The sequence below is a fragment of the Oncorhynchus gorbuscha genome, unplaced genomic scaffold (genome assembly GCF_021184085.1).
Source record: "Oncorhynchus gorbuscha isolate QuinsamMale2020 ecotype Even-year unplaced genomic scaffold, OgorEven_v1.0 Un_scaffold_510, whole genome shotgun sequence".
Lineage (NCBI taxonomy): Eukaryota > Metazoa > Chordata > Actinopteri > Salmoniformes > Salmonidae > Oncorhynchus > Oncorhynchus gorbuscha.
The window spans coordinates 60,001-84,933 of NW_025745342.1; the positions used below are offsets into that span (position 1 = coordinate 60,001).

The 24,933-nt window shown below is 40.4% G+C and overlaps 1 protein-coding gene across 13 annotated transcripts in view; it reads left to right on the forward strand.

The window, feature by feature from the left end:
• Positions 1–24,933, forward strand: part of LOC124018429 (proto-oncogene vav-like) — an 85,040-nt gene that overhangs the window by 33,859 nt on the left and 26,248 nt on the right. For all 13 annotated transcript variants that reach the window (XM_046333750.1, XM_046333749.1, XM_046333741.1 and 10 more), the window contains exons 9-11: positions 13,144–13,247; positions 16,614–16,713; positions 16,958–17,053. In XM_046333750.1, the coding sequence (XP_046189706.1) occupies positions 13,144–13,247; positions 16,614–16,713; positions 16,958–17,053 (300 nt within the window). The remainder of the gene's footprint in view (positions 1–13,143; positions 13,248–16,613; positions 16,714–16,957; positions 17,054–24,933) is intronic.

Sequence of the window (24,933 nt, forward strand, 5' to 3'; positions counted from 1 at the left end):
ATTGTTTGTGTAGGGTAAACTGTGTGTGTAGGGTAAACTGTGTGTGTGTAGGGTAAACTGTGTGTGTGTAGGGTAAACTGTGTGTGTAGGGTAAACTGTGTGTGTAGGGTAAAATGTGTGTGTGTAGGGTAAACTGTGTGTACAGGGTAAACTGTGTGTGTAGGGTAAAAAGTGTATGTAGGGTAAACTGTGTGTGTGTGTCATGTTTGTCATTTATTATCATGTCTTGTCCCTGTGCTCCCCATTCTATTCGTTTCCCTCTGCTGGTCTTATTAGGTTCTTTCCCTCTTTCTATCCCTCTCTCTCCCCCTCCCTCTCTCACTCTCTCGCTCTCTCTTCTCTCTATCGTTCCGTTCCTGCTCCCAGCTGTTCCTATTCCCCTAATCATCATTTAGTCTTCCCACACCTGTTCCCGATCCTTTCCCCTGATTGGAGTCCCTATTTATTCCTTTGTGTTCCGTTCCTGTCCCGTCGGTTCCTTGTTTAGTATTCACCATGCTGTGATTGTGTTTCGCCCTGTCCTGTCGTGTTTTTTGCCTTCATCAGATGCTGCGTGTGAGCAGGTGTCTCTGTCTACTACGGCCTGCGCCTACCCGAAGCGACCTGCAGTCTGTGGCCGCTTCTCTTGTTATTCCCCTCTACAGACTAGAGGATTTCTGTTATTCCCTGTTTGGACTTGAATAAACTCTGTTTCTGTTAAGTCGCTTTTGGGTCCTCTATCACCTGCATGACAGAAGGAACCGACCAAGGAATGGACCCAGCGACTTCAGACGCTCGTTACACTGCCGTCGAGATCCAAGGAGCCATGCTCGGCAGACACGAGCAGGAATTGTCTGCTGCTCGCCATGCCGTGGAGAACCTGGCCGCTCAGGTTTCCGACCTCTCTGGACAGTTCCAGAGTCTACGTCTCGTGCCACCTGTTACTTCCTGGCCTGCCGAGCCTCCAGAACCTAGGGTTAATAACCCACCTTGCTACTCCGGGCAGCCCACTGAGTGCCGCTCCTTTCTCACGCAGTGTGAGATTGTGTTCTCTCTCCAACCCAACACATACTCTAGAGAGAGAGCTCGGGTTGCTTACGTCATTTCACTCCTTACTGGCCGGGCTCGAGAATGGGGCACAGCTATCTGGGAGGCAAGGGCTGATTGCTCTAACAAGTTCCAGAACTTTAAAGAGGAGATGATTCGGGTTTTTGACCGTTCAGTTTTTGGTAGGGAGGCTTCTAGGGCCCTGGCTTCCTTATGCCAAGGTGAACGGTCCATAACGGATTATTCTATTGAGTTTCGCACTCTTGCTGCCTCTAGTGAGTGGAACGAGCCGGCGCTGCTCGCTCGTTTTCTGGAGGGACTCCACGCAGTGGTTAAGGATGAGATTCTCTCCCGGGAGGTTCCTTCAGATGTGGACTCTTTGATTGCTCTCGCCATCCGCATAGAACGACGGGTAGATCTTCGTCACCGGGCTCGTAGAAGAGAGCTCGCATCAACGGTGTTTCCCTGCTCCGCATCGCAACCATCTCCCTCCTCTGGCTTTGAGACTGAGCCCATGCAGCTGGGAGGGATTCGCATCTCGACTAAGGAGAGGGAACGGAGGATCACCAACCGCCTGTGTCTCTATTGCGGAGTTGCTGGACATTTTGTTAATTCATGTCCAGTAAGAGGCCAGAGCCCATCAGTAAGCGGAGGGCTACTGGTGAGCGCTACTACTCAGTTCTCTTCATCTAGATCTTGTACTACTATGTCGGTCCATCTACGCTGGACCGGTTCGGGTGCTACATGCAGTGCCTTGATTGACTCTGGGGCTGAGGGTTGTTTCATGGACGAAGCATGGGTTCGGAAACATAACATTCCTTTCAGACCGTTAGACAAGCCTACGCCCATGTTTGCCTTAGATGGTAGTCATCTTCCCAGTATCAAATTTGAGACACTACCTTTAACTCTCACAGTATCTGGTAACCACAGTGAGACTATTTCTTTTTTGATTTTCCGTTCACCGTTTACACCTGTTGTTTTGGGTCATCCCTGGCTAGTATGTCATAATCCTTCTATTAATTGGTCTAGTAATTCTATCCTATCCTGGAACGTTTCTTGTCATGTGAAGTGTTTAATGTCTGCCATCCCTCCCGTTTCTTCTCTCCCTACTTCTCAGGAGGAACCTGGCGATTTGACAGGAGTGCCGGAGGAATATCATGATCTGCGCACGGTCTTCAGTCGGTCCCGAGCCAACTCCCTTCCTCCTCACCGGTCGTATGATTGTAGTATTGATCTCCTTCCAGGGACCACTCCTCCTCGAGGTAGACTATACTCTCTGTCGGCTCCCGAACGTAAGGCTCTCGAGGATTATTTGTCTGTGTCTCTTGACGCCGGTACCATAGTGCCTTCTTCTTCTCCGGCCGGGGCGGGGTTCTTTTTGTTAAGAAGAAGGACGGTACTCTGCGCCCCTGCGTGGATTATCGAGGGCTGAATGACATAACGGTTAAGAATCGTTATCCGCTTCCCCTTATGTCATCAGCCTTCGAGATTCTGCAGGGAGCCAGGTGCTTTACTAAGTTGGACCTTCGTAACGCTTACCATCTCGTGCGCATCAGAGAGGGGGACGAGTGGAAAACGGCGTTTAACACTCCGTTAGGGCATTTTGAGTACCGGGTTCTGCCGTTCGGTCTCGCCAATGCGCCAGCTGTTTTTCAGGCATTAGTTAATGATGTTCTGAGAGACATGCTGAACATCTTTGTTTTTGTCTATCTTGACGATATCCTGATTTTTTCTCCGTCACTCGAGATTCATGTTCAGCACGTTCGACGTGTCCTACAGCGCCTTTTAGAGAATTGTCTCTACGTAAAGGCTGAGAAGTGCTCTTTTCATGTCTCCTCCGTTACTTTTCTCGGTTCCGTTATTTCCGCTGAAGGCATTCAGATGGATTCCGCTAAGGTCCAAGCTGTCAGTGATTGGCCCGTTCCAAGGTCACGTGTCGAGTTGCAGCGCTTTTTAGGTTTCGCTAATTTCTATCGGCGTTTCATTCGTAATTTCGGTCAAGTTGCTGCCCCTCTCACAGCTCTTACTTCTGTCAAGACGTGTTTTAAGTGGTCCGGTTCCGCCCAGGGAGCTTTTGATCTTCTAAAAGAACGTTTTACGTCCGCTCCTATCCTCGTTACTCCTGACGTCACTAGACAATTCATTGTCGAGGTTGACGCTTCAGAGGTAGGCGTGGGAGCCATTCTATCCCAGCGCTTCCAGTCTGACGATAAGGTTCATCCTTGCGCTTATTTTTCTCATCGCCTGTCGCCATCTGAGCGCAACTATGATGTGGGTAACCGTGAACTGCTCGCCATCCGCTTAGCCCTAGGCGAATGGCGACAGTGGTTGGAGGGGGCGACCGTTCCTTTTGTCGTTTGGACAGACCATAAGAACCTTGAGTACATCCGTTCTGCCAAACGACTTAATGTCCGTCAAGCTCGTTGGGCGTTGTTTTTCGCTCGTTTCGAGTTTGTGATTTCTTACCGTCCGGGTAGCAAGAACACCAAGCCTGATGCCTTATCCCGTCTGTTTAGTTCTTCTGTGGCTTCTACTGATCCCGAGGGGATTCTTCCTTATGGGCGTGTTGTCGGGTTAACAGTCTGGGGAATTGAAAGACAGGTTAAGCAAGCACTCACGCACACTGCGTCGCCGCGCGCTTGTCCTAGTAACCTCCTTTTCGTTCCTGTTTCCACTCGTCTGGCTGTTCTTCAGTGGGCTCACTCTGCCAAGTTAGCTGGTCATCCCGGTGTTCGAGGCACTCTTGCGTCTATTCGCCAGCGCTTTTGGTGGCCGACTCAGGAGCGTGACACGCGCCGTTTCGTGGCTGCTTGTTCGGACTGCGCGCAGACTAAGTCGGGTAACTCTCCTCCTGCCGGTCGTCTCAGACCGCTCCCCATTCCTTCTCGACCATGGTCTCACATCGCCTTAGACTTCATTACCGGTCTGCCTTTGTCTGCGGGGAAGACTGTGAGAGCCGCCAATAAACGCAGGATTAAGAGTCCAAGGTATTGTTGCGGCCAGAGAGTGTGGCTTTCCACTCGCAACCTTCCTCTTACGACAGCTTCTTGTAAGTTGACTCCGCGGTTCATTGGTCCGTTCCGTGTCTCCCAGGTCGTCAATCCTGTCGCTGTGCGACTGCTTCTTCCGCGACATCTTCGTCGCGTCCATCCTGTCTTCCATGTCTCCTGTGTTAAGCCCTTTCTTCGCACCCCCGTTCGTCTTCCCTCCCCCCCCTCCCGTCCTTGTCGAGAGCGCACCTATTTACAAGGTACATAAGATCATGGACATGCGTTCTCGGGGACGGGGTCACCAATACTTAGTGGATTGGGAGGGTTACGGTCCTGAGGAGAGGAGTTGGGTTCCGTCTCGGGACGTGCTGGACCGTTCACTCATCGATGATTTCCTCCGTTGCCGCCAGGATTCCTCCTCGAGTGCGCCAGGAGGCGCTCGGTGAGTGGGGGGGTACTGTCATGTTTGTCATTTATTATCATGTCTTGTCCCTGTGCTCCCCATTCTATTCGTTTCCCTCTGCTGGTCTTATTAGGTTCTTTCCCTCTTTCTATCCCCTCTCTCCCCCTCCCTCTCTCACTCTCTCGCTCTCTCTTCTCTCTATCGTTCCGTTCCTGCTCCCAGCTGTTCCTATTCCCTAATCATCATTTAGTCTTCCCACACCTGTTCCCGATCCTTTCCCCTGATTGGAGTCCCTATTTATTCCTTTGTGTTCCGTTCCTGTCCCGTCGGTTCCTTGTTTAGTATTCACCATGCTGTGATTGTGTTTCGCCCTGTCCTGTCGTGTTTTTTGCCTTCATCAGATGCTGCGTGTGAGCAGGTGTCTCTGTCTACTACGGCCTGCGCCTACCCGAAGCGACCTGCAGTCTGTGGCCGCTTCTCTTGTTATTCCCCTCTACAGACTAGAGGATTTCTGTTATTCCCTGTTTGGACTTGAATAAACTCTGTTTCTGTTAAGTCGCTTTTGGGTCCTCTATCACCTGCATGACAGTGTGTACAGGGTAAACGGTGTGTACAGGGTAAACTGTGTGTACAGGGTAAACTGTGTGTACAGGGTAAACTGTGTGTGTGTAGGATAAACTGTGTGTGTACAGGGTAAACTGTGTGTGTAGGGTAAACTGTGTGTGTAGGGTAAACTGTGTGTGTGTACAGGGTAAAATGTGTGTACAGGGTAAACTGTGTGTACAGGGTAAATTGTGTGTGTGTAGGGTAAAAATGTGTGTGTGTAGGGTAAACTGTGTGTGTGTTTAGGGTAAACTGTGTGTGTGTGTAGGGTAAACTGTGTGTTTACAGGGTAAACTGTGTGTGTAGGGTAAACTGTGTGTGTAGGGTAAACTGTGTGTGTGTAGGGTAAACTGTGTGTGTGGGGTAAATTGTTTGTGTAGGGTAAACTGTGTGTGTAGGGTAAACTGTGTGTGTGTAGGGTAAACTGTGTGTGTGTAGGGTAAACTGTGTGTGTAGGGTAAACTGTGTGTGTGTAGGGTAAAATGTGTGTGTGTAGGGTAAACTGTGTGTACAGGGTAAACTGTGTGTGTAGGGTAAAAAGTGTGTGTAGGGTAAACTGTGTGTGTGTACAGGGTAAACTGTGTGTGTAGGGTAAACTGTGTGTGTAGGGTAAACTGTGTGTGTGTAGGGTAAACTGTGTGTGTGGGGTAAATTGTTTGTGTAGGGTAAACTGTGTGTGTAGGGTAAACTGTGTGTGTGTAGGGTAAACTGTGTGTGTGTAGGGTAAACTGTGTGTGTAGGGTAAACTGTGTGTGTGTAGGGTAAAATGTGTGTGTGTAGGGTAAACTGTGTGTACAGGGTAAACTGTGTGTGTAGGGTAAAAAGTGTGTGTAGGGTAAACTGTGTGTGTGTACAGGGTAAACTGTGTGTACAGGGTAAACTGTGTGTGCAGGGTAAACTGTGTGTGTGTAGGGTAAACTGTGTGTGTACAGGGTAAACTGTGTGTGTAGGGTAAACTGTGTGTGTAGGGTAAACTGGGTGTGTGTACAGGGTAAACTGGGTGTGTGTACAGGGTAAACTGTGTGTACAGGGTAAACTGTGTGTACAGGGTAAACTGTGTGTGTGTAGGGTAAACTGTGTGTGTGGGGTAAATTGTTTGTACAGGGTAAACTGTGTGTAGGGTAAACTGTGTGTGTACAGGGTAAACTGTGTGTGTAGGGTAAACTGTGTGTGTAGGGTAAACTGTGTGTGTGTACAGGGTAAACTGTGTGTACAGGGTAAACTGTGTGTACAGGGTAAATTGTGTGTGTAGGGTAAAAATGTGTGTGTTTAGGGTAAACTGTGTGTGTGTGTAGGGTAAACTGTGTGTGTGTGTAGGGTAAACTGTGTGTGTAGGGTAAAATGTGTGCACAGGGTAAACCGTGTGTGTTGGGTAAACTGTGTTTGTACAGGGTAAACTGTGTGTGTAGGGTAAACTGTGTGTGTAGGGTAAACTGTGTGTACAGGTTAAACTGTGTGTGTAGGGTAAACTGTGTGTGTAGGGTAAAATGTGTGTACAGGGTAAAAAGTGTGTGTAGGGTAAACTGTGTGTGTGTACAGGGTAAACTGTGTGTACAGGGTAAACTGTGTGTACAGGGTAAATTGTGTGTGTGTAGGGTAAAAATGTGTGTGTAGGGTAAACTGTGTGTGTAGGGTAAACTGTGTGTGTAGGGTAAAATGTGTGTGTGTGTAGGGTAAACTGTGTGTAGGGTAAACTGTGTGTGTGGGGTAAAATGTGTGCACAGGGTAAACCGTGTGTGTTGGTTAAACTGTGTGTGTAGGGTAAACTGTGTGTAGGGTAAACTGTGTGTGTAGGGTAAACTATGTGTGTACAGGGTAAACAGTGTGTGTGTGTGTGTGTGTAGGGTAAACTGTGTGTGTGTGTGTGTGTGTGTGTGTGTGTGTGTGTGTGTGTGTGTGTGTGTGTGTGTGTGTGTGTGTGTGTGTGTGTGTGTGTGTGTGTGTGTGTGTGTGTGTGTGTAGGGTAAACTGTGTGTGTAGGGTAAACTGTGTGTGTAGGGTAAAATGTGTGTGTACGGTAACCTGTGTGTGTATAGGGTAAACTGTGTGTGTGTAGGGTAAACTGTGTGTGTACAGGGTAAACTGTGTGTGTAGGGTAAACTGTGTGTGTGTAGGGTAAAATGTGTGTACAGGGCAAACAGTGTGGGTGTAGGGTAAAATGTGTGTACAGGGTAAACTGTTTGTATGGTAAACTGTGTGTGTAGGGTAAACTGTGTGGGTAGGGTAAACTGTGTGGGTAGGGTAAACTGTTTGTATGGTAAACTGTTTGTGAGACAGCCCCCAACATATGAAGTCATAATTTCCCTCCTCCTCCCCCTCTTATCCCCTCTCTCTCTCTCCCTCTCTCTCTCTCTCTATACCCCCCCCCCCTCTCTCTCTCTCTCTCTCTCTCTCTCTCTCTCTCTCTCTCTCATCGGAGTGCATGCTGGGAGTGCATGCTGGGAGTGAGTCGTCAAGCAGGAGTGATTGTGAGAGCGAATGGTTTTTCTTTTTCACTCTATCGGGTTGTTGTATGTATATATATATATTGATTAGGTTAGTTGTTTTAAGGGTATCTTGTTTAAACTATCACTAAGCACGTATAGGGGTGGTGGGATCTTTGAGGTTGGTTTTTCGCGAGGGCACAACCAGCGGGTGGGGCTGGTTGTTATGGCCACTCGTGGAAATGGAGAGTTTGAAAAACTTAGTCGGAGGCATGGAGTAAAGATTCCTGCTGCGACAGGGTGTTCAGTGGAAGAATGTAGCTTGGCTGTGGGTGCTATCATTGGGTATGATAGCATCAAATCAGCCTCAAGGATGAATAGCGCTGTAGTGATATTCTTAGATTCAATTGAAAAGGTGAATAGAATAGTTGAGATGGGTGTCGTGTTGAGAGAAACACAGACGTCGGTATTTCCGCTTATGAATCCGGCGAAGAAAGTCATGCTTTCTAACGTGCCACCATTTGTTAGAGATGAAGTGTTATGGCGAGAGTTATCGCGCCATGGTCAAATAGTGTCTACAATAAAGAAAGTTCCTTTTGGATGCAAATCTCCGTTGTTGAAACATGTCGTGTCTCATAGGAGACAAGTGCATATGATTTTAAAAAAGGAAGGAGATGAACTGGATTTAGCGTTTAGCTTTAAGATTGATGGATTTGATTATGTCTTCTATGCATCTACTGAATCAATGAAATGCTTTGGCTGTGGAAGAGAGGGGCATTTGGTGCGTAATTGTCCCGAAAATGAGCGCGCTGAGCCTGGTAGTAGTTTTAGTGCGAGTACAACTAACGCACCACCGCGAAGGGATGAACATGCTAAGGGTACAGGAGAAGAGAGAAGGTGGGCAGATGTGGTTGGAAAAGCAGGAGAGGAAGGCAGTGTGGATACGGGGGCAATTGTGGTAGATCAGAACAAAGAGGGAGGGGAAACAGTAGGCGAGATTGCGACTGCCGTCGCTGAGGTGGTGCTGGAAAATGAAATTGGAGGTCAAGAGGAGATTGAAATAACGGAAAAGGAAGCGGATGTTTTCAAAATACCGAGGAGTAAAAGGAAGAATGTAAGGGGTGGTGAAGGGTCTAATTCTAAGAGAAAGGTAGAGTTTAATAAATCAATTGAAGATTAACAAGGTGTAGAGATGGTGGAGTATTCTTCTGGGGAGGATAGTGAGAGTGAGTCATCTGACGCGTCACAACAATATAGTGAGATAAATGGGGTGGAAGGGAGGTATGGGATCGAGAGGATACGTCAATTTTTGAAGTTGACAAAAGGGAAGAAATATATGCAAGATTACAATGTAACTGATTTTTTCCCTGAACGTGAATTGTTTATTGAATCAGCAAAATTTCTGATGTCAAAAATTACAGGCGGAAGTTTGAAAACCCCTGAAATTGCTAGACTCAAGAAAGTGGTCACAAGAGTGATAAGTGATGTAAATTCTAAAGAAAATGAAAGAGTTCAGTTGCAGTCTTAACTCTGTAAAGAGATGTGGTGGCTGGATCGTCCTCTGTATATATATTTTTTTATCCATGAGCAGTTTTAAGATTTCTTCTTTAAACGTAAATGGGGCAAGAGATGTAAAAAAAAAGAGCCATGGTGTATGAGTTAATTAGGGGAAAGGGAAGTGACATAATTTTTTTACAAGAAACGCATAGTAATTTGGAAAATGAAGTTATGTGGCAACAGGAGTGGGGGGGACAGTGGTGTGTAGTCATAAAAACTCAAAAAGTGGGGGTGTGGTTATCTTGTTCTCAAAAGGGTTTTGCCGTTGTCATATGAGGTTGAAGAGGTAGTTGAGGGGAGGTTATTAAAAGTTAGAGCAAGGTATGAAAACATCACTATGTGTCTGATAAATGTATATGCCCCAGTGATGACAGTTGAGAGGGTATGTTTTTTAGAGACACTATCAAATACCATTGAGAAATGTAACAAAGAAGATTATTTGTTTATTGCTGGGGATTTTAACTGCACAGTTAGTGATTTAGATAGAAATCACCAAGAACCTCATATAGCCTCAAGGATGTTTTTAAAACGCCTCATTGTAACAAATGAATTGTGTGATATTTGGCGGAGTCAACATGGAGGAACAAGGCAGTACACCTGGGCGCATGTGAGAGAGAACATCATCTCTATGGCCAGGTTAGATAGGTTTTATGTTTTTGAGCATCAATCTCAGGTCTGTAAATCAAGTGTGATAACTCCAGTGGGGTTTTCTGATCATTGTTTAATAACAGAGGTGGTGTTCATTAACGATGTAAAACCCAAAAGCGCATACTGGCATTTTAATATAACTTTATTGAGTGATGCTCACTTCAGAAACTGTTTCAGTTTTTTTTGGGAGAGGTGGAGATCTCAAAAAGCCAGTTTTGTATCCATTCAACAGTGGTGGGATATAGGGAAAATCCAGATTCAACAATTTTGTAATCAATACACGAGGAATGTCACTAAAGATATCACCAGATCAATGAAAGCCCTAGAGATTGAAATAGTGGAACTCATGACATTGGTTGAGACCACAGGAGATCGAGGCCATACTCAGGCCATCAAGAGGAGAAAAGCTGCATTGGCAGACCTGCTGGGTATCAGAGCACAGGGGGCACTGGTGAGAAGTAAATTTCAGGGAATATCTGAAATGGATGCCTCATCCAAATTTTTCTTTGGTTTAGAGAAAAAGAATGGACAAAGAAAAATTATTCATTGTCTCAAATCAGCTGTTGGACAAGAGCTCACTAGACCTAGTGAAATTAGAAAGAGGGCAGTAGAGTTCTACGCTGAGCTCTACAAATGTGAGTACAAAGAGGACAAAACAGTGACACAGCAGTTCTTTGATGGGCTCCCAAAGGTGGCTGCAGAAGTTCAGGTTGAGCTTGAGCAACCATTGTCTTTGCAGGATTTATACACTGCATTAAAAGGCATGGAAAATGGAAGGGCACCAGGCATTGATGGGCTTCCCGTTGACTTTTTAAAGTCTTTTTGGGCTATGTTGGGAGAGGATTGGTTAGAAGTAGCTAATGATAGTTTAACCGGAGGGTTACTACCAATAAGCTGCAGAAGGGCTGTCCTCACCCTACTGCCCAAAAAGGGTGACCCAAGGGAGGTGAAGAACTGGAGGCCGGTGGCTTTATTGTGCACTGATTATAAGATATTGTCAAAAGCTTTGTCCAACAGGCTGAGGGAGGTGATGGGGCAAATCATACATACGGATCAGTCCTACTGTGTTCCTGGCAGGCAGATAGGGGATAACATTTCTCTGATTCGTGATTTTTTGGACGTCTCTAGGGATATTGGGTTGGATGCTGGTCTAATTTCAATTGATCAGGAAAAGGCATTTGACCGAGTTGAACATCAATACTTATGGCACACGCTTGAGGCGTTTGGGTTCAGCTCTGGTTTTATTGCCATGATCAAGGTGATATATGGTGACATTGAAAGTGTATTGAAAGTTAACGGTGGTTTGAGTGCTCCTTTTAAAGTGTGTAGAGGTATTAGGCAGGGATGTTCTATGTCAGGAATGTTATATGCCATTGCTATAGAGCCACTACTAAATAGCATTAGAAGTCGCATTGCAGGGGTGTGCTTTTCAGAGGATATTCCTCCTATTCGTCTCTCAGCCTATGCTGATGATGTAGTTGTGCTAGTGAAAAATCAAGCGGAGGTGGATAGCTTGAGTCTAATTGTTGATCGTTTTAGGGGAATATCCTCTGCAAAGGTAAATTGGGAAAAGAGTTGTGCGTTACAGATTGGAGAATGGTCTGGAGGGATCATGGCTTTGCCAGGGGGGCTAGAATGGTGTAAGGGAGGTTTTAAGTATCTTGGAGTGTACTTAGGAGATGAGGGGACTATGGAAAAAAATTGGAGTGGGGTGGTTGAAATGGTGGAAGGGAGGATGAGGAGATGGCGTTGGTTACTATCTCGTATGTCATATAGGGGGCGCACTATTATAGTTAACAATGTGATTGCATCTGCACTGTGGCATCGGTTGTCAGTTTTAGAACCACCATCTGGCCTTCTGGCTAAGATACAGGCAATTATTGTGGATTTCTTTTGGGATAAATATCACTGGGTTCCACAAAGTGTTTTGTATTTGTCAAAAGAAGAGGGGGACAAGGTCTTGTACATCTTGCTAGTAGGGCTGCTGCTTTCCGGTTTCAGTTTATTCAAAGGTTGCTTTATGGACCGGAAAATGTGGTGTGGAGAGGGGTGGCAGGTCTTATATTACAACGGGTTGGAGGATTAGGTTTAAAGAAGGCTTTATTTCTGGTTGATAGTAGCCAGATTTCTAGGGAGAGAGTACCTCCGTTTTACAGAGGACTTCTCAGAGTATGGAGCATAATGAAGGTGTCCAGACGAACTTCAGCGGAGTCAGTGCATTGGCTGTTGGAGGAACCTCTGGTGTATGGGGCAAGACTGGATTGTACAACTGCAGCTGTTCCACATTTCTCCAAGATTCTGGTGAAGGGGAAAATCATCACCTTAAGACAGTTAATGGCCATAGCTGGGCCCGCCTTAATGGATGGAAGACGGGTGGCAGAACATTTGGGGATGAGGTCGGAAAGGATTGTCGGACAAATGCTGGGGAGCTGTAGGAAGGCTCTGTCAGCGGAAGAATGGGGTATGCTTAGTAGTCACAAGAAGAAGGTACAAGATGAAGACGTCTCATTTCCAAGACTAGGGATTACACCAAATATCCCAGAGTCAGAAAGAAAGGCGTTATTGCTGGATTTGAGAGGGTTGGAGGAGGTGGGTTTGGATGAGGTGAATGGGAAGGACTTGTATAGGGGGTGTGTCAAGGTGTTGAATAAAGATAAATTGAAAAATAGAAAAGACACTCCATGGAGGGTAAAATTGGGCATTGATGACAAGGTAAAGCCAGCATGGAGAGCACTGTACAAACCACCGTTACAAAAGGGTACTGGAGATATGCAATGGAGGGTTTTACATGGCATCATTGCAGTTAATGCTTTTGTATCTGTTATTAATTCAGATGTTAGAGATGGATGTCCTTTTTGTAATATAAGAGAAACCATTTTTCACTGTTTTATGGAGTGTGAGAGGATAAAACCTCTATTGGAAATGCTGGAATCTTTGTTTAAAGCTGTAGGGGAATTTTTCAATAACACGGTTTTTATTTTGGGGTTTCAATATAGTAAACAACAGAAAAGAAAATGTCAAATGTTAAATTTTATTTTGGGACAAGCTAAGATGTCAATTTTTCTGAGTAGAAAACACAAGATAGAAACGGGATATGGGCAGGATGTAAGATGTGTTTTTAAAGGATTAGTAAAAGCAAGAATAAAAGTAGATTTTGAGTTCTTTTCAGCTGTAAAAGATCTCCTATTATTTGAGGAGAAGTGGGCCTACGAAAGAGCGCTTTGTTTTGTAGAAGAGGGGAAATTATTTTTTGCCGATGAAATAAGTTGAATGTATATGTTATGTATTTATTTTTATTTAGGAATTACATTTGTTTTTTCATTTCTGAAAGGGCAGTGTGTCATTTGTTTTTATGTTAACACTTGAGTAAAAAATAAAGGTTTTATAAAAACTCAAACTCTCTCTCTCTCTCTCTCTCTCTCTACCCGCCCCCCCCTCTATCTCTCTCTCTCTCACTCTACCTCCTCCCCTCCCTCTCTGACTCTCTGTGTAGGATCTGGCTGTAACCCATCGTAGTCTGCTGGGGGAGATCCAGACCTCGATCTTAACCCTGAATGCCGAGAACCTTTACCAAGTCTTCATCAACTACAAAGAGAGGTAGAGAAATATCAAATCAAATCAAAGTGTATTTGTCACGTGCACCGAATACAACAGGTGTAGTAGACCTTACAGTGAAATGCTGAATACAACAAGTGTAATAGACCTTACAGTGAAATGCTGAATACAACAGGTGTAGTAGACCTTACAGTGAAATGCTGAATACAACAGGTGTCGAGACTTTACAGTGAAACGCTGAATACAACAGGTGTAGTAGACCTTACAGTGAAATGCTGAATACAACAGGTGTAGTAGACCTTACAGTGAAATGCTGAATACAACAGGTGTAGTAGACCTTACAGTGAAATGCTGAATACAACAGGTGCAGTAGACCTTACAGTGAAATGCTGAATACAACAGGTGTAGTAGACCTTACAGTGAAATGCTGAATACAACAGGCGTAGTAGACCTTACAGTGAAATGCTGAATACAACAGGTGTAGTAGACCTTACAGTGAAATGCTGAATACAACAGGTGTAGTAGACCTTACAGTGAAATGCTGAATACAACAGGTGTAGTAGACCTTACAGTGAAATGCTGAATACAACAGGTGTAGTAGACCTTACAGTGAAATGCTGAATACAACAGGTGTAGAGACCTTACAGTGAAATACTTACTTACAGGCTCTAACCAACAGTGCAATAAAGGTATTAGGTGAACAATAGGTAGGTAAAGAAATAAAACAACAGTAAAAAGACAGGCTATAACAGTAGAGAGGCTATAACAGTAGAGAGGCTATAACAGTAGAGAGGCTATAACAGTAGAGAGGCTATAAAAGTAGAGAGGCTATATACAGTAGAGAGGCTATATACAGTAGAGAGGCTATATACAGTAGAGAGGCTATAAAAGTAGCGAGGCTATAAAAGTAGCGAGGCTATAAAAGTAGCAAGGCTATATACAGTAGAGAGGCTATATACAGTAGAGAGGCTATATACAGTAGAGAGGCTATAAAAGTAGCGAGGCTATAAAAGTAGAGAGGCTATATACAGTAGAGAGGCTATATACAGTAGAGAGGCTATAAAAGTAGCGAGGCTATAAAAGTAGCAAGGCTATATACAGTAGAGAGGCTATATACAGTAGAGAGGCTATATACAGTAGAGAGGCTATATACAGTAGAGAGGTATTACAGTAGAAAGGCTATAACAGTAGAGAGGCTATATACAGTAGAGAGGCTATATACAGTAGAGAGGCTATATACAGTAGAGAGGCTATAACAGTAGAGCGGCTATATACAGTAGAGAGGCTATAACAGACTATGCATATTGTGCATATTGATAAACAGTGAGTAGCAGCAGCGTAAAAAAGAGGGGTTGGGGGGGCACACAATGCAAATAGTCCGGGTAGCCATTTTATTACCTGTTCAGGAGTCTTATGGCTTTGGGGGTAGAAGCTGTTGAGAAGCCCTTTTGGTCCTAGACTTGGCACTCCGGTACCACTTGTCATGCAGTAGTAGAGAGAACAGTCTATGACTGGGGTGGCTGGACAATTTTTAGGGCCTTTCTCTGACACTGCCTGGTGTACAGGTCCTGGATGGCAGGAAGCTCAGGCCCAGTGATGTACTGGGCCGTACTCACTACCCCCTGTAGTGCCTTGCGGTCAGAGACCAAGCAATTGCTGTACCAGGCAGTGATGCAACCAGTCAGGATGCTCCCGATGTTGCAGCTGTAGAACCTTTTGAGGATCTGAGGACCCATGCCAAATCCTTTTAGTCTCCTGAGGGGGAATAGGCTTTGTCGTGCCCTCTTCACGACTGTCTTGGTGTGTTTGGACCATTCTAGTATGTTGGTGATGTGGACACCTAGGAACTTGAAGCTCTCAACCTGCTCCACTACAGCCCAGTCGATGAGAATGGGGACGTGCTCAGTCCTCCTTTTCCTGTAGTCCACAATCATCTCCTTAGTCTTGGTTACGTTGAGGGATAGGTTGTTATTCTGGCACCACCCGGCCAGGTCTCTGACCTCCTCCTATAGGCTGTCTCGTCGTTGTCGGTGATCAGGCCTACCACTGTTGTGTCGTCTGCAAACTTAATGATGATGTTGGAGTCGTGCCTGGCCATGCAGTCGTGGGTGAACAGGGAGAACAGGAGGGGACTGAGCATGCAACCCTGGGGAGCTCCAGTGTTGAGGATCAGCCTGGCAGATGTGTTGCTCCCTACCCTCACAACCTGGGGACGGCCCGTTAGGAAGTCCACGATTCAGTTACAGATGGAGGTGTTTAGTCCCAGGTTCCTTAGCTTAGTGATGAGCTTCATGGGCACTATGGTGTTGAACGCCGAGCTGTAGTCAAGGAACAGCATTCTCACATAAGTGTTCCTTTTGTCCAGGTGGGAAAGGGCAGTGTGGAGTGCAATAGAGATTGCATCATCTGTGGATCTGTTTGGGCAGTATGTGAATTGGAGTGGGTCTAGGGTTTCTGGGATAATGATGTTGATGTGAGCCATATCCAGCCTTTCAAAGCACTTCATGGCTACGGACGTGAGTGCTACGGGTCTGTAGTCCTTTACGGGTCTGTAGTCATGGTCAGCGCATGCCTGGAGCACATGTCCTGCTAATCCATCTGGCCCTGCAGCCTTATGTATGTTGACCTGTTTAAAGGTCTTACTCACGTCGGCTACGGAGAGTGTGATCACACAGTCGTCCGGAACAGCTGATGCTCTCATGCATGCCTCAGTGTAATAGTTTGCAAGCCCTGCCATATAAAACGAGCTTCGGAGCCGGTGTAGTATGACTCAATCTTTGCCCTGTATTGACGCTTTGCCTGTTGGATTGTTCGTCGGAGGGTATAGTGGGATTTCTTAAAAGCTTCTGGGTTAGAGTCTCGCACCTCTACCCTTTAGCTCAGTGCGAATGTTGCCTGTAATCCATGGCTTCTGGTTGGGGTATGTACGTACAGTCATTGTGGAGACGACGTCCTCGATGCACTTATTGATAAAGCCAGTGAATGATGTGGTGTACTCCTCAATGCCATCGGAAGAGTAACATAAGGGCTGGAAAGATTATGTAAAATGATTATAAACTGTCTTGTTCCCGCACTGAATGCTGATTGGCTGACAGCCGTGGTATATCAGACCACATGTATGACATTTGTTTTTACTGCTTTAATTACACTGGTAACCAGTTTATAACAGCAGTAAGGCACCTCAGGGGTTTGTTATATATGGCCAATATACCACGGCTAAGAGCTGTATTCAGGCTCTTGCGTCTTACCTAAGAACAGCCCTTAGCCGTGGTATATTGGCCATATACCACGGCTAAGGGCTGTATTCAGGCTCTTGCGTCTTACCTAAGATCAGCCCTTAGCCGTGGTATATTGGCCATATACCACACCCCTTCGGCCTTATTGCTGAAATATACCTCTCTCTCCCAGGTTGTTGCCGTATGGGCGGTACTGCAGTCAGGTGGAAGCAGCTACTAAACACCTGGACAAGATGTCCGCCATGAAGGAAGGAGTTAAGATGAAACTAGAGGTGAGAATAGTGGTGGATACATCACCCATATGAAACATGGAGGAGGACAGAGAGGTGGATACGCTTATTCTCTTTTCATTTACACTGAACTGATCCCTCCTCTCCTCTCCTCTCCTCTCCTCTCCTCTCCTCTCCTCTCCTCTCCTCTCCTCTCCTCTCCTCTCCTCTCCTCTCCTCTCCTCTCCTCTCCTCTCCTCTCCTCTCCTCTCCTCTCCTCTCCTCTCCTCTCCTCTCCCCTCTCTAGGAGTGCTCTAAGAGGGCTAACAGTGGCAGGTTCTCTCTGCGTGATCTACTCATGGTTCCCATGCAGAGAGTCCTCAAATACCACCTACTGCTCCAGGTACAGTGTGTGTGTGTGTGTGTGTGTGTGTGTGTGTGTGTGTGTGTGTGTGTGTGTGTGTGTGTGTGTGTGTGTGTGTGTGTGTGTGTGTGTGTGTGTGTGTGTGTGTGTGTGTGTGTGTGTGTTTTCTTAACACACACGTGGTTTACATGCATCAGTGTTAATAGTGTGATAGTGTTAATAGTGTTAATAGTGTGATAGTGTGATAGTGTGATAGTGTTAGTAATAGTGTTAATAGTGTGATAGTGTGATAGTGTTAGTAATAGTGTTAATAGTGTGATAGTGTTAGTAATAGTGTGATAGTGTGATAGTGTTAATAGTGTGATAGTGTTAATAGTGTGATAGTGTGATAGTGTTAGTAATAGTGTTAATAGTGTGATAGTGTTAGTAATAGTGTGATAGTGTTAGTAATAGTGTTAATAGTGTGATAGTGTTAATAGTGTGATAGTGTTAATAGTGTGATAGTGTGATAGTGTTAGTAATAGTGTTAATAGTGTGATAGTGTTAATAGTGTGATAGTGTTAATAGTGTGATAGTGTGATAGTGTTAGTATTAGTGTTAATAGTGTGATAGTGTTAGTAATAGTGTTAATAGTGTGATAGTGTTAATAGTGTTAATAGTGTGATAGTGTGATAGTGTTAGTAATAGTGTTAATAGTGTGATAGTGTTAATAGTGTGATAGTGTTAATAGTGTGATAGTGTGATAGTGTTAGTATTAGTGTTAATAGTGTGATAGTGTTAGTAATAGTGTTAATAGTGTGATAGTGTTAGTAATAGTGTTAATAGTGTGATAGTGTTAATAGTGTGATAGTGTTAATAGTGTGATAGTGTTAATAGTGTGATAGTGTTAATAGTGTGATAGTGTTAGTAATAGTGTTAATAGTGTGATAGTGTTAGTAATAGTGTTAATAGTGTGATAGTGTTAGTAATAGTGTTAATAGTGTGATAGTGTTAGTAATAGTGTTAATAGTGTGATAGTGTTAGTATTAGTGTTAATAGTGTGATAGTGTTAATAGTGTGATAGTGTTAGTAATAGTGTTAATAGTGTGATAGTGTTAATAGTGTGATAGTGTTAGTAATAGTGTTAATAGTGTGATAGTGTTAGTATTAGTGTTAATAGTGTGATAGTGTTAGTAATAGTGTTAATAGTGTGATAGTGTTAGTATTAGTGTTAATAGTGTGATAGTGTTAATAGTGTGATAGTGTTAGTAATAGTGTTAATAGTGTGATAGTGTTAGTATTAGTGTTAATAGTGTGATAGTGTTAGTAATAGTGTTAATAGTGTGATAGTGTGATAGTTTTAGTATTAGTGTTAATAGTGTGATAGTGTTAATAGTGTGATAGTGTTAATAGTGTGATAGTGTTAATAGTGTGATAGTGTTAATAGTGTGATAATGTTAATAGTGTGATAGTGTTAATAGTGTAATAGTGTTAATAGTGTTATAGTGTTAATAGTGTGATAGTGTTAATAGTGTGATAGTGTTAGTAATAGTGTTAATAGTGTGATAGTGTTAGTAATAGTGTTAATAGTGTGATAGTGTTAATAGTGTTAATAGTGTGATAGTGTGATAGTGTGATAGTGTTAGTAATAGTGTTAATAGTGTGATAGTGTTAGTAATAGTGTTAATAGTGTGATAGTGTTAATAGTGTGATAGTTTTAGTATTAGTGTTAATAGTGTGATAGTGTTAATAGTGTGATAGTGTTAATAGTGTGATAGTGTTAGTAATAGTGTGATAGTGTGATAGTGTTAATAGTGTGATAGTTTTAGTATTAGTGTTAATAGTGTGATAGTGTTAATAATGTGATAGTGTTAATAGTGTGATAATGTTAATAGTGTGATAGTGTTAATAGTGTAATAGTGTTAATAGTGTTATAGTGTTAATAGTGTGATAGTGTTAATAGTGTGATAGTGTTAATAGTGTGATAATGTTAATAGTGTGATAGTGTTAATAGTGTAATAGTGTTAATAGTGTTATAGTGTTAATAGTGTGATAGTGTTAGTAATAGTGTTAATAGTGTGATAGTGTTAGTAATAGTGTTAATAGTGTGATAGTGTTAATAGTGTTAATAGTGTGATAGTGTGATAGTGTGATAGTGTTAGTAATAGTGTTAATAGTGTGATAGTGTGATAGTGTTAGTAATAGTGTTAATAGTGTGATAGTGTTAGTAATAGTGTTAATAGTGTGATAGTGTTAATAGTGTGATAGTGTTAGTAATAGTGTTAATAGTGTGATAGTGTTAGTAATAGTGTTAATAGTGTGATAGTGTGATAGTGTGATAGTGTTAATAGTGTTAATAGTGTGATAGTGTTAGTAATAGTGTTAATAGTGTGATAGTGTTAATAGTGTGATAGTGTTAGTAATAGTGTTAATAGTGTGATAGTGTTAATAGTGTGATAGTGTTAATAGTGTTAATAGTGTTAATAGTGTGATAGTGTTAATAGTGTGATAGTGTTAATAGTGTGATAGTGTTAATAGTGTTATAGTGTTAATAGTGTGATAGTGTTAGTATTAGTGTTAATAGTGTGATAGTGTTAATAGTGTGATAGTGTTAGTAATAGTGTTAATAGTGTGATAGTGTTAATAGTGTCATAGTGTTAGGAATAGTGTTAATAGTGTGATAGTGTTAATAGTGTGATAGTGTTAGTATTAGTGTTAATAGTGTGATAGTGTTAATAGTGTGATAGTGTTAATAGTGTGATAGTGTTAGTAATAGTGTTAATAGTGTGATAGTGTTAATAGTGTCATAGTGTTAGGAATAGTGTTAATAGTGTGATAGTGTTAATAGTGTGATAGTGTTAATAGTGTGATAGTGTTAGGAATAGTGTTAATAGTGTGATAGTGTTAGTATTAGTGTTAATAGTGTGATAGTGTTAATAGTGTGATAGTGTTAGGAATAGTGTTAATAGTGTGATAGTGTTAATAATGTGATAGTGTTAATAGTGTGATAGTGTTAGTATTAGTGTTAATAGTGTGATAGTGTTAATAGTGTCATAGTGTTAGGAATAGTGTTAATAGTGTGATAGTGTTAATAGTGTGATAGTGTTAATAGTGTGATAGTGTTAGTATTAGTGTTAATAGTGTGATAGTGTTAGTATTAGTGTTAATAGTGTGATAGTGTTAATAGTGTCATAGTGTTAGGAATAGTGTTAATAGTGTGATAGTGTTAATAGTGTGATAGTGTTAATAGTGTGATAGTGTTAGTATTAGTGTTAATAGTGTGATAGTGTTAATAGTGTGATAGTGTTAATAGTGTTAGTAATAGTGTTAATAGTGTGATAGTGTTAATAGTGTGATAGTGTTAATAGTGTGATAGTGTTAGTAATAGTGTTAATAGTGTGATAGTGTTAATAGTGTTAGTAATAGTGTTAATAGTGTGATAGTGTTAATAGTGTGATAGTGTTAATAGTGTGATAGTGTTAGTAATAGTGTTAATAGTGTGATAGTGTTAATAGTGTTAATAGTGTTAATAGTGTGATAGTGTTAGTAATAGTGTTAATAGTGTGATAGTGTTAATAGTGTGATAGTGTTAATAGTGTGATAGTGTTAGTAATAGTGTTAATAGTGTGATAGTGTTAATAGTGTGATAGTGTTAATAGTGTGATAGTGTTAATAGTGTGATAGTGTTAGTAATAGTGTTAATAGTGTGATAGTGTTAATAGTGTGATAGTGTTAATAGTGTGATAGTGTTAATAGTGTGATAGTGTTAATAGTGTGATAGTGTTAATAGTGTGATAGTGTTAATAGTGTGATAGTGTTAGTAATGGTGTTAATAGTGTGATAGTGTTAATAGTGTGATAGTGTTAATAGTGTGATAGTGTTAGTAATAGTGTTAATAGTGTGATAGTGTTAGTAGTGTGATAGTGTGATAGTGTTAGTAATAGTGTTAATAGTGTGATAGTGTTAGTAATAGTGTTAATAGTGTGATAGTGTTAATAGTGTGATAGTGTTAATAGTGTTAATAGTGTGATAGTGTTAATAGTGTGATAGTGTGATAGTGTTAGTAATAGTGTTAATAGTGTGATAGTGTTAGTAATAGTGTTAATAGTGTGATAGTGTTAATAGTGTGATAGTGTTAATAGTGTTAATAGTGTGATAGTGTTAGTAATAGTGTTAATAGTGTGATAGTGTTAGTAATAGTGTTAATAGTGTGATAGTGTTAGTAATAGTGTTAATAGTGTGATAGTGTTAGTAATAGTGTTAATAGTGTGATAGTGTTAGTAATGGTGTTAATAGTGTGATAGTGTTAATAGTGTAATAGTGTTAATAGTGTGATAGTGTTAATAGTGTGATAGTGTTAATAGTGTGATAGTGTTAATAGTGTGATAGTGTTAGTAATAGTGTTAATAATGTGATAGTGTTAATAGTGTGATAGTGTTAGTATTAGTGTTAATAGTGTGATAGTGTTAATAGTGTGATAGTGTTAGTAATAGTGTTAATAGTGTGATAGTGTTAATAGTGTGATAGTGTTAATAGTGTGATAGTGTTAATAGTGTGATAGTGTTAATAATGTGATAGTGTTAATATTAGTGTTAATAGTGTGATAGTGTTAATAGTGTGATAGTGTTAATAGTGTGATAGTGTTAGTAATAGTGTTAATAGTGTGATAGTGTTAGTATTAGTGTTAATAGTGTGATAGTGTTAGTAATAGTGTTAATAGTGTGATAGTGTGATAGTGTGATAGTGTTAATAGTGTGATAGTGTTAGTAATAGTGTTAATAGTGTGATAGTGTTAATAGTGTGATAGTGTTAGTAATAGTGTTAATAGTGTGATAGTGTTAGTAATAGTGTTAATAGTGTGATAGTGTTAGTAATAGTGTTAATAGTGTGATAGTGTTAGTAATAGTGTTAATAGTGTGATAGTGTTAGTAATAGTGTTAATAGTGTGATAGTGTGATAGTGTGATAGTGTTAATAGTGTTAATAGTGTGATAGTGTTAGTAATAGTGTTAATAGTGTGATAGTGTTAATAGTGTGATAGTGTTAGTAATAGTGTTAATAGTGTGATAGTGTTAATAGTGTGATAGTGTTAATAGTGTTAATAGTGTTAATAGTGTTAATAGTGTTAATAGTGTTAATAGTGTTAATAGTGTTAATAATGTTAATAGTGTTAATAGTGTTAATAGTGTTAATAGTGTTAATAGTGTTAATAGTGTTAATAATGTGATAGTGTTAATAGTGTGATAGTGTTAATAGTGTGATAGTGTTAATAGTGTTAATAGTGTTAATAGTGTTAATAGTGTTAATAGTGTTAATAGTGTTAATAGTGTTAATAATGTGATAGTGTGAATAGTGTGATAGTGTGAATAGTGTGATAGTGTTAATAGTGTTAATAGTGTTAATAGTGTTAATAGTGTTAATAGTGTTAATAGTGTTAATAGTGTTAATAATGTGATAGTGTTAATAGTGTGATAGTGTTAGTATTAGTGTTAATAGTGTGATAGTGTTAATAGTGTGATAGTGTTAATAGTGTTAGTAATAGTGTTAATAGTGTGATAGTGTTAATAGTGTGATAGTGTTAATAGTGTGATAGTGTTAGTAATAGTGTTAATAGTGTGATAGTGTGATAGTGTTAGTATTAGTGTTAATAGTGTGATAGTGTTAATAGTGTGATAGTGTTAATAGTGTGATAGTGTTAATAGTGTCATAGTGTTAGGAATAGTGTTAATAGTGTGATAGTGTTAATAGTGTGATAGTGTTAGTATTAGTGTTAATAGTGTGATAGTGTTAGTATTAGTGTTAATAGTGTGATAGTGTTAATAGTGTGATAGTGTTAGGAATAGTGTTAATAGTGTGATAGTGTTAATAGTGTGATAGTGTTAGTATTAGTGTTAATAGTGTGATAGTGTTAGTATTAGTGTTAATAGTGTGATAGTGTTAATAGTGTGATAGTGTTAGTATTAGTGTTAATAGTGTGATAGTGTTAATAGTGTGATAGTGTTAATAGTGTGATAGTGTTAATAGTGTGATAGTGTTAGGAATAGTGTTAATAGTGTGATAGTGTTAGTATTAGTGTTAATAGTGTGATAGTGTTAATAGTGTGATAGTGTTAGTATTAGTGTTAATAGTGTGATAGTGTTAATAGTGTGATAGTGTTAATAGTGTGATAGTGTTAATAGTGTGATAGTGTTAGGAATAGTGTTAATAGTGTGATAGTGTTAATAGTGTGATAGTGTTAATAGTGTGATAGTGTTAATAGTGTGATAGTGTTAATAGTGTGATAGTGTTAATAGTGTGATAGTGTTAGTATTAGTGTTAATAGTGTGATAGTGTTAATAGTGTGATAGTGTTAATAGTGTGATAGTGTTAATAGTGTGATAGTGTTAATAGTGTTAGTAATAGTGTTAATAGTGTGATAGTGTTAATAGTGTGATAGTGTTAATAGTGTGATAGTGTTAGTAATAGTGTTAATAGTGTGATAGTGTTAATAGTGTGATAGTGTTAATAGTGTGATAGTGTTAGTAATAGTGTTAATAGTGTGATAGTGTTAATAGTGTTAATAGTGTTAATAGTGTGATAGTGTTAGTATTAGTGTTAATAGTGTGATAGTGTTAGTAATAGTGTTAATAGTGTGATAGTGTTAGTAATAGTGTGATAGTGTTAATAGTGTGATAGTGTTAATAGTGTGATAGTGTTAGTAATAGTGTTAATAGTGTGATAGTGTTAATAGTGTGATAGTGTTAGTAATAGTGTTAATAGTGTGATAGTGTTAATAGTGTGATAGTGTTAATAGTGTGATAGTGTTAATAGTGTGATAGTGTTAATAGTGTGATAGTGTTAATAGTGTGATAGTGTTAATAGTGTGATAGTGTTAATAGTGTGATAGTGTTAATAGTGTGATAGTGTTAATAGTGTGATAGTGTTAGTAATGGTGTTAATAGTGTGATAGTGTTAATAGTGTGATAGTGTTAATAGTGTGATAGTGTTAGTAATAGTGTTAATAGTGTGATAGTGTTAGTATTAGTGTTAATAGTGTGATAGTGTTAATAGTGTGATAGTGTGATAGTGTTAGTAATAGTGTTAATAGTGTGATAGTGTTAGTAATAGTGTTAATAGTGTGATAGTGTTAATAGTGTGATAGTGTTAATAGTGTTAATAGTGTGATAGTGTTAGTAATAGTGTTAATAGTGTGATAGTGTTAGTAATAGTGTTAATAGTGTGATAGTGTTAATAGTGTGATAGTGTTAGTAATAGTGTTAATAGTGTGATAGTGTTAATAGTGTAATAGTGTTAATAGTGTGATAGTGTTAATAGTGTGATAGTGTTAATAGTGTGATAGTGTTAATAGTGTGATAGTGTTAGTAATAGTGTTAATAATGTGATAGTGTTAATAGTGTGATAGTGTGATAGTGTTAGTAATAGTGTTAATAGTGTGATAGTGTTAGTATTAGTGTTAATAGTGTGATAGTGTTAATAGTGTGATAGTGTTAGTAATAGTGTTAATAGTGTGATAGTGTTAATAGTGTGATAGTGTTAATAGTGTGATAGTGTTAATAGTGTGATAGTGTTAATAGTGTGATAGTGTTAGTATTAGTGTTAATAGTGTGATAGTGTTAGTATTAGTGTTAATAGTGTGATAGTGTTAATAGTGTGATAGTGGTAATAGTGTGATAGTGGTAATAGTGTGATAGTGTTAATAGTGTGATAGTGTTAATAGTGTGATAGTGTTAGTAATAGTGTTAATAGTGTGATAGTGTTAGTATTAGTGTTAATAGTGTGATAGTGTTAGTATTAGTGTTAATAGTGTGATAGTGTTAATAGTGTGATAGTGTTAGTAATAGTGTTAATAGTGTGATAGTGTTAATAGTGTGATAGTGTTAGTAATAGTGTTAATAGTGTGATAGTGTTAATAGTGTGATAGTGTTAATATTAGTGTTAATA